This window comes from Gracilinanus agilis, chromosome 4, assembly GCF_016433145.1.
Source record: "Gracilinanus agilis isolate LMUSP501 chromosome 4, AgileGrace, whole genome shotgun sequence".
NCBI lineage: Eukaryota > Metazoa > Chordata > Mammalia > Didelphimorphia > Didelphidae > Gracilinanus > Gracilinanus agilis.
In genome coordinates this window covers 122,698,398-122,718,667 of record NC_058133.1, presented here as the reverse complement: position 1 = coordinate 122,718,667, position 20,270 = coordinate 122,698,398, and the positions used below count along the sequence as shown (strand labels likewise).

The window sequence follows — 20,270 nt, the reverse complement described above, 5'->3', positions numbered from 1 at the left end:
TAATTTTAAACCCTTAACTTCTGTGTATTGACTTATAGGTGGAAGAGTGGTAAGGGTAGGCAATGGGGGTCAAGTGACTTGCCCAAGGTCACACAGCTGGGAAGTGTCTGAGGCCGGATTTGAACCTAGGACCTCCTGTCTCTAGGCCTGGCTCTCAATCCACTGAGCTACCCAGCTGCCCCCTGAAAACATATATTTTTAATATAACTAAAATAGCTAACATCCCTTTTTCTCATTTGAAGTGGACTGTTTACCTAGAAAAATCAGTCTGGTACTGAGTGGTGCATTATATATTTCTGCATTTTACATCATGAATATTTAACTGTAGATTAAAATGTTAGTCATTTTTTGTGAACATAAAGTCCTGTTTTATAAAGCACTTTAAAAGAAAAACACCTCACTCACATGAAAATCTTCAGGAATATAAAGCAATCTGGAGAATACAAAAACACCCTAGAATATGGATTTAACTTGGTTTATTCCACTTTTTGTAGCTAGAGTATTGTATTGAATAAAATCAGAATAAATCTTATGCATTTTACAATGCTTGGCTGACCTTTATCTCATATACATTGAATATTCACCTACAATAACATAACTTTGAGACTCATTCTTTAATGAACAGCTTGTAGTCAGTAATATCAACATCTGGACAAGCCTTTCCTGTCCATAAGTTTTACTTGTTTTATTGAAAATTAGACAGTTAAGGCATTCTGTTCCTTTTAGTCCAAGAGTCTTCAAAATCATCTACTTGGTTCAATATTAACCCAGGGTTAAAAGCATAAGACATGCATTTCTTTTTATGGATAAGACAAATTTTTGTTTGGCATATATTTTTATATGTTTTATCCCTCTACCAGACTCTAAGGTTCTTGAATTCATGTGTGATTTCTATTATTTTTAATCTATAGATCCTAAATTAGTGCTGTTATAGTTGTTAGATATACATTTATTGATTTGGAGATAGTTAGATATGAGCAATAAACCCCATTTTAAACTAATGGAGACATATTCTATAATAATTATACTCTTTATAACCTGAACATCTTATGTGTGGCATGGAAAGTGTAGATGTTGGTCTTCTCAACATCTTGTTTTGTTTAATAGATATTAATAGATTAATATAGAGATTTAAAGATTACAAAATATTTTACATATATGTATTAACTCTCTGATCCCTATGACAACTCTGTTAGATGAATGCTATTAATTATCCCTGTGGAATGGTGAAACTGAGCTCTGGTGCCACCATATTTCAGTGCCTGAGATAAATCACAGAAATGTAGATGGCCATGAAATTATCCCATTTTCCAGGCAAGGAAACTGACTGAGAGATTAAATGACTTGCCCAGGGTCACCCAGTTAATTAGTATCTGAGTTGGGATGTAAACTCAGATCCTACTAATGCCAAGTTCAGTACACTATCCATTGTTCCAACATCCCAACCTGGTCCCTGGAATTTCCAGAACATGTTATTCTTGAAATTTTCATTTTTTCAAGTTAATGTTACTCCCTGTGGAATTTCACCATTGCTATCTACATATTACTTAGAGCATATTTGACTTGAGGATATTTTTAGCTTCTTTTCTTGCCCTCATCTATTCATGTTCACTTACACATTCAGTCATTTCTGTCAAGATCATTGTTTTATTGATTTTAACTTAAGGTCAGCTTGTGATTTTCCATGTGATTAAAAGAGAGCAGCTCAGTTCAATTGAATAAACACATACTTATGCTGTGCAAAGGATAATGCAAAAATATTTGTTAGTCTTAAACATGCATGATATGCTATTTTCCCCTCAACAGTACTTCTTAATTACATTGTGTGGGTTGCAATAATGGAATCAACTCTCAGTTTCTGTCCCCAATACCAGCTAATGACTGAAGGCATGAGCCATCAACATATTGGGTAACAAGGAGAAGACAATTGATATTTATCTATAATTGGGATCAGGAATTTCTCCTGAAAAAAATCAGAGAGCATATAATACAACTGAAAAAAACCAGGATTACACTTCGCACTATTTTCGTGCCTTTTGGAAAATAAGTTTTGTTGAAGGAAACATTTTACAACTTCTTACGACAGTTTTCATATTAAAAATTTTTCTTCTTTATACATTTAGATTTATAAACGACCTTTTCTGGTATTCCTTCTTAAACATTCTGCCAGTTTTTCATTGTTTTTCATTAGTACCTACACTGAATCATACCTGTTATTATTTCTGATACCAAACCTTGTTTTGTTTATTAGCATGAAAACAAGCCTCAGGAAAGAAAGAAATGGAGTATGTGAAGATGTTGGATCACCGTTGGCTTTTTTTAGTTTATGAAAACATTATAGACCATAGAACCTAGGAATGACTCCCTAAATAACATGAAACACTGTAAGACCAGATAATTGAGACATGGTTCTACAAACTAGGGGAAAAATAATTTCATAACAAAGGATCCTAATAGTTACTTACTTATGGGACTTTTATACAAATGAAGATAACCAATGTAAAACATCTGCTTTTCATCTCTCTCTCTCTCTCTCTATCTATCTATCTATCTATCTATCTATCTATCTATCTATCTATCTNTCTCTCTCTATCTATCTATCTATCTATCTATCTATCTATCTATCTATCTATCTATCTTTCTCTCTCTCTATCTATCTATCTAGCTCTATCTCTCTATCTATCATCTATCTATGTCTGTCTATCTATCTTATGATCTATTTTATTATATATGTCTTTCTACTTTACCTGACTACCCTTCATCTGTCTATCTAAATGTATAGAGGGCAAGGACTGTTTTGTTTATGTTTTCATATCCTTTGTGTCAAGCTCAGTGTCTTACATATCATTTTTAAAAACAGACAGGGGCTAGTAGGTAGAGTATCAGGCCTGGAGAGGGGAGATCATAATCTCAAATCTGGTCTCAGAAACTTCCTAGCAATGTGACTCTGGGCAAGTCACTTAACCCAATTGCCTAGTCCTTACCACTCTTTTCCCTTGGAACCAATATTTAATATTGCTTCTAAGACAGAAGGTAAGAGTTAAAAAAAATGGACCTTCAAGTTCATTGATTAAAGAACTCTCAAAATCTGCCTTCTTTCAATGCAGATAAGTCCCTGTTCTCCAAGTTATAGTTTCAAAGCATTTCTTGGGAACAGTAGGAGTTCATTTGAGAGACTTACCCAGAGCCATATACATACATAGCCTGTATATGTGAGAAACAGGCCTTGAATCCAAGTCTTCCTTATTCAAAAACTAATTCTCACTCTACTATATAATTGTCTTTTAACTTATATGTAGTAGATGCTTCTTAAATGCTTATGGTATTGGTTTAAGTTAAATATATTGGGATATCTGTGACAAAGAGCAATATGAGCTAATGACCAGAAATAGACTAATTCTTAAGGTATACTTTAAAATCATTTTTTAAGATGATCATTATGAAGATAAACAAGCTCTTATAACTTCCTAAGAAATATTATTGAATAAAAATATTAACTCATATTCTTTCTTTCTTGCAGAAATCAAATATATTTTTATTACAGATAGTACCTTTTCTGAATGTCAGAAATTAACTTTTTATCAAGAGATTCCATGTGAAAGTTAAGATGCAGAGCTGCTACTATGCCTTGTACATAGCAGGCACTCAATGATTCTTTCAGCAATGAAAAAATGAAAAGGAGTCATTTCCATAATAAACCAAGCTGCCCTCAGTTTAGCCAAAAAAAGTTAATTAAGTTATTTTAATTGTTTTAGTTAATAGATTTGCTAAGTGGTAATTTATCCAACTTTCTAGTTGGAGAAATGTAAGTCATTTGAAGTCTTAATTTATAGTATATAGGATCTCTTTCCCCTTCTTCAACACCATTCTTTGGTCCTTCTTCAAGGTGGCTGTGGAGTCAGCAGTGGTACCCTGGTGACAACTTTTGAAGCAGCTCCCTTGGATCTGAAACCCCCATTTCTTTTGACTACAGGACCTACCAGCATATTAATTAGATGGTTACCACCTACAAAGCCAAATGGGATCATCATCAACTATTTTATTCACCGGTAAAGTTATTTTTATTCTTATTCAATATTTAAATACTTACAGAGTTCTAATAACCTTTGTCTTGTTTTCACAAAAAAGTCTCCCTAGATGATGATCAGAAGAGGAGAGAGTCATACTGAGACATATTAATTTAATTTGTGAATACAAATGCACAAGTGATTTGACCATTTTGACTCAATTTCAAGCTAAACCATAACTAACCAGTAAATTAAGTCAAACCACTTGATTTATTGTAATATTTAAGTTAGTTAAGAATAGTAAGATTATAGAGAAAGAGTAATACCTAATGAGATATTCAATTCTAGTCTAAATGCCATACTTATTTAAAAGATAGAAAGTATATTTTAAACAATTTAATCATTCATTTGTATATGGTGGTTTGAAGGATCCCATTTAAAGAGTTCAAAGAACCTTAGGCAGAACTGGAAGACAAATCAGAGGTTATTATTATTATTATTAAATTATATTTAATTAAATAATATTATTATTTTTAAAATGAGAGCATTAGTCAGTCTCATTTTACAGGTAACAAAATTGAGTCCTAGAACGGTTCAGTGGTTTCCCCAAAACCACACATGTATTAAGTAGCAGACTTGAGATTTGAACCTACATCCTCTAGTTCTAGCTCCAGCATTCTTTTATTTCACCATACTGCCCCCTATTTGTTCCTTGCATTACTGTTGTGGCCTCTGTTTACCAGTAGGAATATAGTCTTTATTCAGCAGGGATCAGTCTTGTTTTTCAGGATTCCAACAGCTTACTTTTTGTCAAGGATGCAATACTTTCTCCTTACTTCCCAAGAGGTTTCTTTTTGCTCACAACCCTCTATCTTCCCACAGTAAATAGCAGTTGTCACTGTAGAATTTATTGTTCCTCTTCCTAATCGTATACTCCCATACCCCTATTATAATTAATAAAAATTCTTTTTTAAAAGTTGAACACCTAGATTGATAGGACCTTTCAAGAGAAGGAAGGAAGGGAAGAAGGAAAGGAAGAAGGGAGGAAGGGAGGAAAAAGGATTTACTGAGGTCTTGCTATGTCCCAAACCCTATGCTAAGTACTTTAAAAATGTTATCTCATTTGATTCTCACATCAGATTTGGAAAGTAGGTGCTATTTTTTTAAAGTCTCCATTTGTCCGATTCGTAAACTGAGAAAAAAGAGAGGTTAGATGACTTTCACAGGCTCATGCAGCTAGTAAATATTGGAAACAAAGTTCGAGCTCAATTCTTGGGGACTTCAGGACCAGTACTTTAGACAATGAACTACTTCCTAGAGGTCATTTAATTCAACCCCTTAATTATATCAAGGAAATTGAGGCACAAAGAAAGACTTCCACATAGTCATTCAGTGAGTTGGTATCACAACTTCAATAAGAACCCAAGTCTCAGAGTTTGGGGCTTTTTTCAGTTTGCCACACTCTCATCTGTCCACAGGTGACATTATACAGCAGTCTGAACTGAATCATTCTCCATATGATGGGAGTTTATTGTCTAATACAGCAAACACAACACATCATAAAGGATATACACACAGAACAAACGCATCAAATAAGCATGTTGAGTGTATAAAGCATGGCAAAGGCTTCTTGTCAACCTTAAGTTCAATGATCTTGAGGAAATCCAGTCTGAGATCCTCAGCCTGTAGACTTGATCTTTGTCCCCATGTAACTTCCCATCTCTAACCCCTTAGCTTAAGCTTTAGCTTCCTTGTCGAATTAAGAGTTTTTAGCAAAATTGCCAAAGGAGGAAGTATCATTGAACTTCTGGTTATGTAAATGATATTACTGAAAATGAGCAAGCCAAATTTCTTCTCAGCAAACATTAATTTGAAGAATAATATTTCTGATTCAAATACAACATGAACACGTAAAAATGACTAATGTGAATTTACATTTTACGCTAAGCACATTAGTGCAGGCTCTAAAAATGCCCATCCTCTGGAAATAGTTTTCTTTCATCTACTTAATGCTAATTGTATGAGAAAAGCACATCAAATCCCTATTCTGAATAAGGGGAAATAAAGTATCTGTTATAGCCCAGGACGTGGTTTCACTCTGTTGGTTTTGTAAATAAAGCTCATGATTATGTTGAGTATTCCATGGCAGCTATAGAGAGGGAAAACAGGAAATATAATGCAGAAAGCCCGCTTCAATGAAAAATACTGTAAATTGAATTTGACAGCATTTGATGGCATTTGATTATTCTAGTCACAGCCAAACAATGATATAAAGAGTAATATGAAACAGAATGTGTTACTGCCTAGCAGACTCAAAAGCAATAAACCTTCCTCCAATGTGACACAATCACTTCACAATCATAATTGTAGCCTGTTGGATACCTCTGAGTACAGCAGAAGGGCACTGACTGACATAGATACATTTTGTTTTTTATTTAAAGTGAAATGAAAATGGCGCACTGGGGCTCCAGATACAATCGTTATATTCACCTACATAGGCATGAATCACTTGGCAGTTATTTCAGCTGAAGTTTAAATGTGCTTAGACAACAACAATATCAAATCTTTCTTCGATAGCTGCAAAAAAAAAAATCTGAAATTTGTAAGGACAGGAATAGAATGTAGGCACATGGTTCTTTTTCATTCCAAAGCTCTATATTGGCCCTTATATCGTCATAACAACAAGCCCGCAGTATTTCTGGGAAGGTGATGACATGTAATTTCTTCTTCATCACTCGCCTTTTCATTGTATCACCACCAAAGGAAATTCATTTAACTCAAACTACAGAATATTGGTGAACTGGCCTATGCAGATCTTTTCATTAAAATTGCAGGAGGCTTGCCTGTCAATCTCATTGTGAAAGTACTTGCAAAATGATTGTCACTCTGCCAAAAAAAATCACTTTTTCTCCCCCTTGATAATTTTCTTCTGTTGTCTAAATGGTTGCCTCTGGATATTATCCGATTAAAAGCTGTCTGCTCCCCCCAAAAGATAAGATGCTTGTAATTTTTTAACCCATAAAGGGCATTGAATGTGAGCTGCAACACTAGCTTTTGTTTCATTAGTAATACTTTGTACTTAATTTATGTTATTGGCTATATCAATGTTCTATATGAAAAGTTTCCTGTCTTGCCTTTTGAAAACCAATGATGAAATAAGTTTTATAATGGTAGATGAAACATCAGACATTAGATCCCTGTAGGACAACACACATACCTGGTTTGGTGCCAGTTTATTCACCTGTTATAGACCCTACCATACTGAGCGGGTGATTCTCTTATCAGTGAATAATTGGTTCATATGATAAATCAAAGACCTTTCAGCACTATGCTATCAGCTTACATCTGTCCTTTCGTAAGCTTTGGTTTCATCAGGTAGGATTTGTCAGACCACCCTATGTGAATGCCATTTTGCTAGGCACATTACAGATGAAAATGCATTCCTGCTAGTTACAAGACTATTACAAAGGAAGAAGTGATGAACCTTTTCTCAAAGAGATAAGAGAAGTCTTAGGATCATAGATTTAGGCTTGGATGGAAACTTAGAAGTCATTTACGTAAACCTGCCAGTTTTATAGATGAGGAAACTAAGCTACTTATAGGTTAAGTGCCTTGTCCAAGGTCATATTAATATCAAATAATAGAGCCAGAATTCAGACTCAAGTCTTTTAATTTCAAATATTCACTCCTTCTCCTGTAACACTGAGTCCTTTGAATGATTAATTAATGGAAATTATTCCAATAGAACATTAATAGGACAAGAATAAATAAATTTAAAAACTATTATCACCTCCTTTCTCTGCCAAACCTCTTCTTTAAACTCTCCATCTCTCTATAGCTGCAGCAATCAGGTTCCAGATCTAACATGAGTTCAGCACTGACTCTAAAAGAAATCTGTTAATGTTGGAGAAAATGCAGAATTTTAGTTTGGAAGAATTATGCAGAGGAACCCTAGAATTGTTTATTTGTTATTGGAGAACATATTAAGTTGTTTTAGTAGAATAGAGCAAGAAGTCTTTGAAATAAAGTCTTAGGAAACTGGTCTTGATTCAATGCTAAAGACCTAACCTGCAACCCAGACTATGAGCCTTATTAACACATTTTTTATAATCCTAAAATGGATGCAATAAGTCTAATAAGTCTTATTGACTCATCACCCTACTGGTCAAATTTCTACTATTATTTTCTAAATGGAGCTTCCATTTTGCTTGTGTTAAGATTTCCCCACATTTACGTAAGAGTATCCAAGTTCTTTTATAGGCTCTAAAGGTAGAAATTCAGGCGAAAAAAAAAATAGGACAGCCTATTTTTTTATCTCACAAAAAAATATGTAAGATGTGAAGTATTCACAGGAGCTAATAAATAGACATATAAAAATATAAGGTATTTAAATATCTTATTGGCACCCTTTAGACGGGAAATTATTTGTAAAGAGCTTAGCACAATGCCTGGCACATGGTAGGTACTTAATTATATTTCCTTCCTTTCTAGAATACTAAATGTATTTATTGAATTAATATCTTCTTTTTCTTTATCCTGAGAAGTTTATTATTCCATAGTATTTCTTAATTCAGTTTGGAGGTTTTTGTTTTATTTATGTTTTGATTGATCATTTCTTCATTCTGTTGGTTTTCCTGTGGAGATTTCTATAAATGCTTTTTTTATTATTCTTTTAATTGTTGCATTTTCAGATGGGGTTCTTAAGGTGATAAGAGGGTGTGGAGTTTATGCACAACTTCTTAATCATCATGCTAAAAATCTCAAAGTTCAACTTATCCAACTGGTTCAACAATGCCAACTGGCTTCATTTTAGCAAGAATGTCAATATTTATGTGGTTCATTTTATTCAGTAATTCATATTTAGCAACCTAGAGATAAAATGGTGTTTATAAGGACATCTAAAACTTATGTGAATCAGTAGCCACCGCTCCCTTTTAAATCATGTTATCATTATTGCAGAAGTAGATTAGGAAGTTATCATACAAGCCTAAAGACCATTTCAAAATTTGTTTTATGTATTGTCATTGAAAAAATAAGCATTAGCTAGCGACCAGTCTATTGTCAATGTGCATTGCATTTAGTGGAGCTTGTTCTTAAACAAAATAATTAGTCACCAGGGAGGATACATGAAGTCTTTATAGGTTAGGAGAATCAACTATATGTTGTTCCTTAGGATTAGCATTGAACCCAGCCTACTAGTTCTGTTTCCATCATAGACCCTACATTCATTATCCAAAGGAGCAACAGTTGAGGAGACATAACCTGGCAATTGTCTCCGCGCATGTTATAATCCCAACCTCCTTAGCATCTACAGTTATGGAAGACAGTGAAAAGGAAAGCTCTTGCCACCAAAGTCCTTGGTGCTGTCAAATAGTTCAACATCAAAATCAGATATCTTTTTACCAGTAGAAACAACATTAAAGAAGATGAATCACCATCTGCTTCACAATTGTACCCAAAGGACTAAGGATTCTTTCCATATGGCATGTTACAAGAAACTTGCCATCTGTCTTGTCTCCTCCATCAGAATATGAGCTCCTTGAGAACAGGAACAATCTTACTTTTCGTTTTTATCCTCATCCCTTAACATAGTGTCTGACATAGAGCTTGATAAAAGATATTATATAATTTCAGTAATAATTTATTAAGCACCTACTATACACTAGAACAAATTTTTCTCACCTATCCATTCCACTGAGGGATATATTCAAATGCTTGGGGTAAACATGTCCCTAACTCGCTAATTGGTTTGTGACCCATTACCCAAAACAGCCATTAAGGTAACTGAAGCAGTCACTATGGAGTGGTTAGAGCTTGATTGTAGACATCAAAGAAGCCAAAGCCATTGCTACATACTGGGTTACCATCAATTGTACTGACTTGTTTTTGCTACTGGACTCTAGAAGAAAGAATGAGTCTGAGGACTTTGTATAACTCTGCCTCATTGATTTATTTATTACAATTTATTATGTCAAGATATCACCCCCATAATGTCATCAGTCCTCTTCAAAAATCAAAGGTAAGCACCAATGAAAACTTTGAGCTAGGTATTGTGCTAAATTTTGGAGATAGGAAAAGAATTAAAAAATAGTCCCCACCCTCAAGGAACTGACAGTCTACTAAGGGAGAGAATAAGCAAGCAAATATGTACAAATGATCTATGTACAGGTTAAAAATGAAAAATTATTGAGAGAAGATTCTAGAATTAGAGGGGTTAGGAAAGGCTTCCTGTAGAAGATGGGATTTTCATTGGGACTTGGAAGAATCCAGGGAATCCAGGATGTGGAGATGAGTTGTAGAGCATGTTAGGCATGGGGGATAGTCAGAGAAAATGCCTAAAGTAGAGAGATGAAGTTTCTCATTTATGTCACTAGATTTAAGAATATGGCAAGTAGTATGACAAAAGAAAACTGAAAACGTAAGAGGACTAAATTCAAACGCCAAGCAAAAGACTTTTTATTTGATCTTGGAGGTGATAAGACACTCTGTTTATTTAAATGGGGGTAGGGAAGAGGGGCAGTGAACTGGTCAGACCTGTGCTTTAGGAAAATCACTTTTACAGTTGAATAGTGATTGGATTAGAGCAGAGAGAGACATGTGTCAAGCAAACCCACCAACAAGTTATTGTGGTACCCTAAGAATGAGGTGGTATCTTCAACCATGATGGGGAAATTTGAAAGAGGGAAAGAGAGTTTAGGATGAAAGATAATGAGTTCAGTTTTGGATGGGTTGAGTTTATTATGTCTATTATATGTCTATCCAATTCAAGAGGTTTTGGTGGAATGATGAGGTCAGAAGCCAGTTTGTAAGGGCTTAAAAGAAGAGTAAAAAGAGAGGAAAGGAGAGAAGTGGAGGCATTTACTATAGGCACTCTTTTAAAGGAGTTTAGCCACTAAGAGCAGAAGAGATGTAGGATAAGACCAAGGATGGAAGGATCAAGTAAGAGATTTTTGAGGCATGTTTGTAGATAATGGGAAAGTAGAAAATAGACAAGGAGAAATTGAAGATGAGTGACATATTGATAATAAGAGAGGGGAGAATTTGTGGGAGGAGTTGGAATTGAATGGGATCAATTGTGCAGTTAGAGGTGTTTGCTTTAGTAAGTCATAGGGCTACTTCTGTGTGTGCAACATAGGGACAAACGGGGATATGACGTCTTGCCAATATGTATAAGTGGGGAGAAGATGAAGCTTACAGTGAATAGACTTTTTTTCTGTATAATATGAGGCAAGATCCTCAAGGTTGGGGTTAGTGAATCTTGGGAGGTTTAAAGAGAGGTGAAAAAGTTTGGAAGAATTGCCATGGAGTGTGGGATAATGAACTGATAAAAGAGGTATAGAAGGATTGCATAGCAATTCACTTTTATCATTGCATGCACCATAATTAGTCTTTGTGAATGAGAAATATATAGTATATAAGTATTACTTTTTTTCCATTTTCTTTATTCCCTTTAGTGCCAAGCAACATGGTACTCTGCAGTTTGACTCTCCTCTAAAATACATTTTAATTTCTCATCATCACATGAATATAAACCTGACTTGTTAAATATTATGCCACAAGCTCTATAAAATTCCACAAAGACAGAAAAGTCTTGATTATGGGCCTACAATAAAGGTATTTCAAAGTATGCTTGTAGGCAACAGGGAAGTAGCCAATAAAAAGAGATTAGAGATAAATGAGAGATTGGTGAACTCTAATTTTTTTTGTTTTTTCATTTCAAGGTAATCCCAGCTAAGTATTTCAGAGGCTCATTCTGAAAATATTACTTTTTTCACTATAACAAGTCACAAAGACTATTTGCTAAGGTAGAAAAGGGTTGCAGTCTGTCTCAGCAAAAAGTACCCCAACTGATGAAATTATGGATACTTTGAAGTATCAAATTATGTGACATTGTTAATGATATGTAACATTTTAAAAAACACTCTACAATTTACCAAGCACTTTACATACATCATCTCACTAGATCTTCACAACAGTCCTCTAACTCTAGCTAGAAGCAACCATCTAAAACATGCCTAAAATGATTTTATGCAAAGAATAAAAGATTGGCTATTCAGGAGGAAGTACTTCCAGTTAAATGAGCAGTTGAATCCTAAATCTTAAGTCGATTGAAATGATTACAGCCTGCTCAACCACTTCTGTTCAAAGTTTATTCAGACATGAAGATGTTCTGTTTTTTAGCACCACAGATGGAACCATTTACCTCACCATAAGTTTCATTCATTAAATATTCAACAATGATAAGAACTAAATACTTAACCATGTTGCATCTTTTGCTTGTGCTTCTGCATAAACATGGGGCTAGAACCATATTTGATCTTATTACATGCAGAGAGTAAATAATTCACAGTTGGAAGTCCCCTCCTTTTTTCTTCAATGTCACAAATTTACAAAACATCTCCACTTTTCAGCTTAAGAAATTGTACGAGTTCAATAAAAAATTATCAAAATAATCATGGGAGGACTGGAGCTTCAGGCTGAGTCCAAGAAAATCTACAGAAGCAGAAAAATTGTTTGGTGCCAACAAAGTATCAACATTGATGAATGTAAAGGAATTACCAAGATTTTCCTCCTTTTTCTTTGGAAAAAATTTTCTCTTATCTCCTTACACAGTCCCTCTTGTGTCCTTCTGTCATTTTGTAAAGTCAAATGATACTATTTTGATTGGGGTGGAATCATTCAGCTTGCAGCAGTTGAGAGATGCAGACTTCATGCCTGAAACCTAGATATGGCCTTCCACATACCCAAAGGCCAATGAGGTACAGTGCTACTCATATCGAGTCACAAGGAAATATGCTATAGTCATCTGAATGCTATAGTGAAATAGAGGCAAGAAGAAAATCTCTGCCTCCCAAAAATGATGTCTTCAGAGTTGTTTTTAAGCTTCAAAGACCTAATAGTAAACCTAGAAGATAAGAGCAGAAGGCCAGGGATGGAAAGTCACCTAATTCAAAAAAATTTAAAAGGTATATACTTGAAAGAAATGGAGGAAAATTCCATTCTCAAAGAGAGCTCTAGAGTCCAAAAAAATGTTTGCCATAGCAAATCAACAAACAATCTCAAATCCTAGTAGTTTTATTCAATATACCTTCATAAACACATTTTAAACCAAAGAAAGAAGAGAAATATATTTCTAAAACCAGTAATATGACAGTAACAAGGACTACTTATTTCACAATCTCATAAGGCTTAGGTTTCTTGTAAACCATTCCAAAGTGTGAAATTATGTGAATTCTGAAAGGAAAAACTAAGTAGGATGACATTCAGAAAGAAAAATGAAAAACAGTTTTAGTACTGATTATAAGGTAGTAGAAACAATATTAAATTCTCAGTTTTCATTTAAGCATTTAGATTGCAGTTCTGTTTTGAATCCTGACCATGTGGACCGCCTACTCAGCTGAACTCAGTTTCTAAACTGGCAAAAACAGTTGAGAAAGATGACTCTGAGAAACGATTGAAACTGAAAATTCCTTACCCTTGCTCCAATCATGGGAGTGTTCTGACAGAGGACAGCTAATATTCTCTGTTTAATGATGATGAAGATTTCCTGGATTCATGACTCCTAGAAGAGTTTTGGGGGGAGTGTGAAGAAAAGAAAGAATCTCCAGGAACCTTGATCTGGTTATTACAACTATGAAGCTCCTGAGCTTGACATAAGTGATTGTGAACCTTCCTCATATCACTGAATTTACAATTTTCCCCAAGAATTACATGCTGAAGACCTCCTACATGTCTTCTGCAGCTATCAAAAGAAGGGATTTTATTTTAAATGGTTAGACAACACACATTCTAGTTCACTTTTAGTTCACAATGTTCTGAGAAGTGAATACATAATGATAAAGATCTGACTGCTTTATCAGGTCACAAGAGAAGCCAAAGCCAAATCAAGAACTTGTACAGAGTTTCTTTAGCCAATCAAGGAATGTCTTGAGACATCCTTTGCAATGGACCAAAAGCTAGTGATCAATACTCTTGGGGTGGAGAATCATTAGACCAAAGCAGAACAGGATACAGAACTCCAGAAATTGCAGGAAGCCTATGAAAGAAAACAGTTGGAAACTAAGCAATGGGATAATATATGGGAAGGCCAGTACCAATCTGCTATCTGAATATCACTCAAAGAAAGGGAAAACTTCATGAATTCAAAAGACTTCAGGCTAACTGACCCTTCTGACTTTTCTTTGTATATGGAAACAACAAAGACTATCAGATCAGAAAGTAAACTGCTATATCTTAACTGTTCAGCTTTAAAGACCTGGAAAAAAGAGTCTATCACCACTCCATTGGAAAATAGGGGGGTGCAATGTTCATCAACCAGTAAGAAATTTGAAAATTGATTCTATCTTTGAAGATTTCAGTGGGAAAGAGAAGCTATAGAGGTGTAAACAATTTGCCTGTGAAGAAGTTAACTAATCTAATTGCAGAAAAGGATAGTGGAGTCATTGAGATCCCAAATTAGATTACCAAAGCATTGAACAGGGAGGATTTATGCCTTTAAAGACATTCTCCAGAAACTTTCCAACTAAGAACAGGAATGTTTGGATAGTAAATAGATGTAGGCAATGAATCTAGTATTCTCAGAGAGCCAAGAACCAAAATTTTCTTTTACTTTTTTGATATTTTATTTTTCCAATTACATGTAAAAGTAATTTTTAACATTTTTTTTTAAAATTTGGAGTTCCAAATTATCTCCATTCCTCCTGCCACTTCCCCATCATTGATAAGGCAAGCAATTGAATACATTACCTGTGTAGTCATGCAAAATATTTCCACATTAGTCATGTTATATAAGAAAACACAGGTGGGCAGAGTCGTTAGGGGCTTAGAAACAGCAAAAATTGATTCCTCTATGAATACCCTTCCACACCAATCAAAAATAAAGCAGTTCAAGGAGAACAGAGAAACCAAATCCAACAACAAGACAGAGCTGTGTGACCCTACTGTTCGATTCAATTTAAAAGGTACACAGAGAAGATTGAATTCTCTGGTATAAAGAAAAGAAAGAAGGAAGGTCCCAATGCCCCTCCCCCAACTACTGTGCTGAGATTTGGGTGGACAGTGGGATCTCAGTGTAAGGGCTCCAGTGGGGAAAGAATACCTTGCTACTATGTGAAGCTTGGGACTCTGAGATCAGCTGGCAAGGAGGAAGCTGGTGGAGAGAAACAGAGGAGAGAGCAGGATGGTCACAGCCTTCAGTCACCACACCTCCATTTTGGGCCTCTGCCATAGGAAGTTTTGGCCTCAGGGAATATTCAGCTTTGCAGCTCAACTGGCCCAATCCAGTGCACCAGCAGCACAGAGAACAAGCCTCTAGAGGGCAAAAAAGCTCAAACTCACAGAGCCAGCAAACAACCAGAGAAGCAAGTGTATAGCCCAAAAGGAGAGGGGGGGAAGAAAAATTATGAGTAAACAGCAACAGAAGAAAAAAAGAAACTATGATTGAAAACTACTATTCAGAAAAACAACAAAGAACATATGGAAAAGGTGGACCAAAGAACATTAAGCAAGACCTCAAAAACTCCAGTAAACTGGATTCAGGCTCTGGAGGAGCTTAAAGAAGAACTCAAAAAACAAATAACACAGGCTGAAGAAAACTGGGAAAAGAACTTAAAAAGCAAAATAGGTCATCTGGAAACAGAGGCACATAAATTAAAACAAGAAAATAGTGTCTTGAGAGCTAGAATTGACTAGATAGAAAACGAGGCAAAAAATTAAAAAGAGAAAAAGGTAGAGTCAAGTTGGCCACTTAAATGCAGCAAAAGTCCAGACCTCTCTGAAAACCCCTCCACACCAATCAAAAATGGAATGCTTCAAGGGGACAGAAAATCAAATCTAACTACAGAACAAAACTTGGGGACCCTTCTTCTGTACTCAAAAGGTACACAAAGAAAAGCCTTAATTATCTAGATTAAGGAAAAGGAAGAAGGAAGGTCCCAGGACCCCTCCCCTACCACCTGTGCTGATTCTCCAGCATTCACTGGAATCTCAGGGCAAGGGCTCTACCAGAGGTAGAGCTGTGCCAGGCTTAGGGTGCTGACCACAGTTGGCAGGGAGGCAACTGGATAAGAAGCATGGAGAGGGCAGCCTATCCACAACCAAAACTCTCCATCTTGCTCCCCCTTTCTCAAGGTTTTGACCTCGGAGCACATCCATCTCTGCAGATCAGTTATACCTTGGCTCAATTTTATCAATAGGACAGATAAGAAGCCTTCAGAAGGCAAGCAACCTCAATCTCCAATACCCCTCCCCCACTTACCATGTTGAGAGCCTTGCTGACTAAGTTCCCGGGGAGAAGACTGCAACCACTACAGAATACCTTGTAACAGGGTGGGAAGCACAGCTCTCTTCAGCCTCCACACCTACACCTTCAGCTTCTGCTGCCAGCTGGGGAAGATCTGACCTCAAGGTTCATTAATATTCCATCAGCCTAATAAAGACAATCAAAAAAATTAAAAGACAAAAAGAATGTTACAAAGAAAAATAGTTCAAAAGGCAAAGGAGAATCAAGAAGTCATGGATGAAATCTGTTTTTTTTAATTAGAACTAAACAACTAGAAACTAATGATTTCATAAGGTATCAAGATTTTATGAAATAAAATCAAAAGAATGAAAAAATAGAAGAAAATCTGAAATACCTTATCAAATAAAATGATGAACCTGGAAAATAGATCCAGGAGACACAATTTAACAATTATTGGATTACCTGAAGACCATGACCAAATAAAAAGCCTTGACATCATACTACAGGAAATTAGGCAAGAGAACTGCCCTGATATCCTTGAACAAGAGGGTAAAATAAAGATCAGAAGAATCCACAGATCACCTCCTGCATTAAATCCCCAAATGACAACTGCCAGGAACATTATAGCCAAGTTCAAGAATTCCCAGACCAAAGAGAAAATACTACAAGCACTCAGAAAGAAACAATTTAGATATGAAGGAGCCCCAGTCAGGATCACACAAGACCTGGCAGCCTCCACACTGAAGGACCAGAAGGCTTGGAATATAATATTCCAGAAGGCATGGGAACCAAGTCTACAACCAAGAATCAACTGTTACACAACAAAATTGACTATACTCTTTCAAGGGAAAATATGGTCATTTAATAAAATAGAAGACTTCCAATCATTCCTGAAGCAGATTTGAACAGAAAATTTGGGGTTGAATACAAAAATCCAAGAGAAGCATTAAAAGGTAAACAAAAAGAGGGGGGAAATGAATGGTCTCAATAAAGTTAAAGGGCTTGTATTCCTATATGGGATAATGATATGTATAACTCTAAAAAACTGATATTGTGTTATGGTACATGAATAAATAACTCAGTGGGTTAGCTAACAGAACAGCAAAACCAGTAGCAAACAACCCCAGTGTGGTTTGGTAGGGAAAGAAATGAGAATGGAGGAGAGAAGGAAACCACAAGGAGGAGCTTCTGGGGTTATCTCAATGGGTTCTTTTGTCAGATGCCAGGTTTGTCTGGGAAAGGAGCAGAACAAGGAAGGTCTGTATAGAGTGGTTTTAATTTGGGGGCAGCTGGGTAGCTCAGTGGATTGAGAGCCAGGCCTAGAGACAGGAGGTCCTAGGTTCAAATCTGGCCTCAGACACTTCCCAGCTGTTTGACCCTTGGCAAGTCACTTGACCCCCATTGCCTACCCTTACCACTCTTCCACCTATAAGTCAATACACAGAAGTTAAGGGTTTAAAATAATAATAATAATAATAATGATAATGATAATAATAATAATAATAATAAACTTGGATGGGGAGTGAGGGAAGTAGGAAAAATTGCCACTTAAGTCTAAAGGTAATTGTCAAGGAATGGAGGGATGGTGATGGCTACTCTGAACACTAAATCTGCCAGCATATTTGCTTATAGCAATGGCTGGTTTGTCAGGGAAAGAGTATCTCATGAAGCTGTCCTTGGCTGTTCTCTAGATGCCTTTGGTCCCAGGAATCTGGTTAAACAGCAAGATATAACCCAAGTGAGAAGTCAGAGAGATGGGATTATCTGTGTGTGTTCACCAGCAGCACAGATAAAAATCCTGACTCAACCTGAACTTCACTGTTCTTGACTGAAGATCTTGTATTCAGGTTCAAGGAACAGCTCCAAAGTACTGAGATCCCAAACACCACACAGGCCCATCCAGACAGCTATTTACCAAGCCCACAACTCCTAACAACTGCCCACAACCACCAACTCCAGAGTCATTATGTGTAAGTCCCCTGTGGCAGGATTCCAAGTTTGGAATTCCAAGCTCTTAGCAGCTTACCAGCCAAAACTGCTTTCTGCTAATTAAATCTATAATCCATATTTTCTCTATAACAATTGTCATAGTAGTTAAAATGGGGCAAAATGTATCACATAAAGAAGTATCAGGGGTGGGTGGGTGGGGAAGCCAATACAATGGAAAGGAGGAAGAGGTTGGTAATAGGTAATACTTAACCTGTACTTTCATTGGAATTGGCTCAGAGAGAGAACAGCCAGAGTCATTAGGATATAAAATTGTATCATACCCTATAGAAAAATAGAAGAGGAATAAGAAACTGGATGGTGAGGAGGGAAGAAATACAAGGGAGGGAGAGGGGAGGCAGGGTCTAAAAAGTCATATAGTAAAAGGGAAGTAAGAAAGGAGAGAGGGTTAAGGGGAACAACATAACAGGAGAGGAAAGGGGGAGACTGACTGAAAGCAAAGCACTGAAGGGAAGGGAAAGAATAGGATTAAGGTTAGGATTAAATAAGTCATTTAAAAGGGAGGGGAATACACAGGTGGTAAGCATAACTCTGAATGTGAATGGGATAAACTCACCCATAAAACACAAGAGGATAGGAGAGTGGATTTAACACCAGAATCCTAGTATATGTTGTCTTCAAGAAACACACATGAGACAGATAGTCACAACAGCCCTGGTGGGAAATTGGCCCCAGCCCTTCAAAGCTCAACAAAAATCAGGCTACAACTTTAGGGAAAGAATAGCTGGGTTTATTTAGATTATAAAAAGTTAGCAAAGGGAAAAGGCTAGGAATTAGTTCTCTGAGGGGACCAAGGCTCTCCTTGGTTTTCCAAAAAAAAGGCCTCTGAGGGGAAAAGGCACCAAAACTCTCACTCTCCCTTTCTCTTATACCTTCCTCAGACACCTCCCACAAAGGAAGTTGGATGTGTCTGAGGAAGTTAGAGTAGAGGATCCTGGGAGAGGTAGTCTCTCAGGGTTATTGCATTTTAAAATGCACAGGTCAAAGAAACAATTGATGATTTTATTAAAGAGAATGACAATGAGGATAGAACATATCAAAAATCTATAGGATAAAGCCAAAACAGTACTCAGGAAAATTTATAACCTTGATTGCCTATATTTACAAAATAGAAAGGGAGGAGATTGATGAATTGAGCATTCAACTTAAAAAACTAGAAAAAAGAACAAATTAAAAAAAAATAAAAACCAAATTGGAAATCATAAAAATTAAAGGAGAAATTAATAAAATTGAAAATAAAAGAACCATTGAACTAATAAATAAGAATAGGAGCTGATTCTTTGAAAAAAAAACAAATAAAATAGATAAAGTTTTGGTTAACCTAATTTTTTTCCATATTTTTATTAGACATTTATTAATATTCGTTTTTAATCTGTTTACATACTTTATGCCCCTACTTTCCCCTTCACCCCCCCGCTCTCCCCCCACCCATGGCCAACGCACATTTCCACTGGTTGTAACATGTGTCCTTGTTCAGGGTCTATTTCCCATTCATGTCCGCCTCAGCCCATGCATTCAAGCAATTGTTTATCTTATATGTTTCCTCTCCTGCAGTCCTTCCTCTGAATGTGAGTAACATCTTTACCATAAATCCCTCAGAGCTGTCCTGTGTCATTGCAGTGCTGCTGGTACAGGAGCCCATTACATTTGATTTTACCATAGTATATCAGTCTCTGTGTACAATGTTCTTCTGGCTCTGCTCCTTTTGCTCTGCATCACTTCCTGGAGGTCTCTCCAATTTGCATGGAATTCCTCCAGTTTATTATTCCTTTTAGCACAATAGTATTCCATCACCCGCATATACCACAGTTTGTTCAGCCATTCCCCAATTGAAGGACATCCCCTCATTTTCCAGTTTTTTGCCACTACAAAAAGCGCAGCTATAAATATTTTCGTACAAGTCTGTTTATCTATGATCTGTTTGGGGTACAAACCCAGCAATGGTATGGCTGAATGAAAGGGCAGGCAGTCTTTTATAGCCCTTTGGACATAGTTCCAAATTGCCAGCCAGAATG

The 20,270-nt window shown here is 36.2% G+C and overlaps 1 protein-coding gene across 1 annotated transcript in view; it reads left to right on the top strand.

Annotated features, from left to right (window-relative positions):
- The window catches only part of USH2A (usherin), a 1,059,501-nt gene that overhangs the window by 883,009 nt on the left and 156,222 nt on the right, over nucleotides 1-20,270 (top strand). Inside the window, exon 59 of the mRNA XM_044674959.1 lies at nucleotides 3,887-4,049. Coding sequence (XP_044530894.1) covers nucleotides 3,887-4,049 — 163 coding nt within the window. The remainder of the gene's footprint in view (nucleotides 1-3,886; nucleotides 4,050-20,270) is intronic.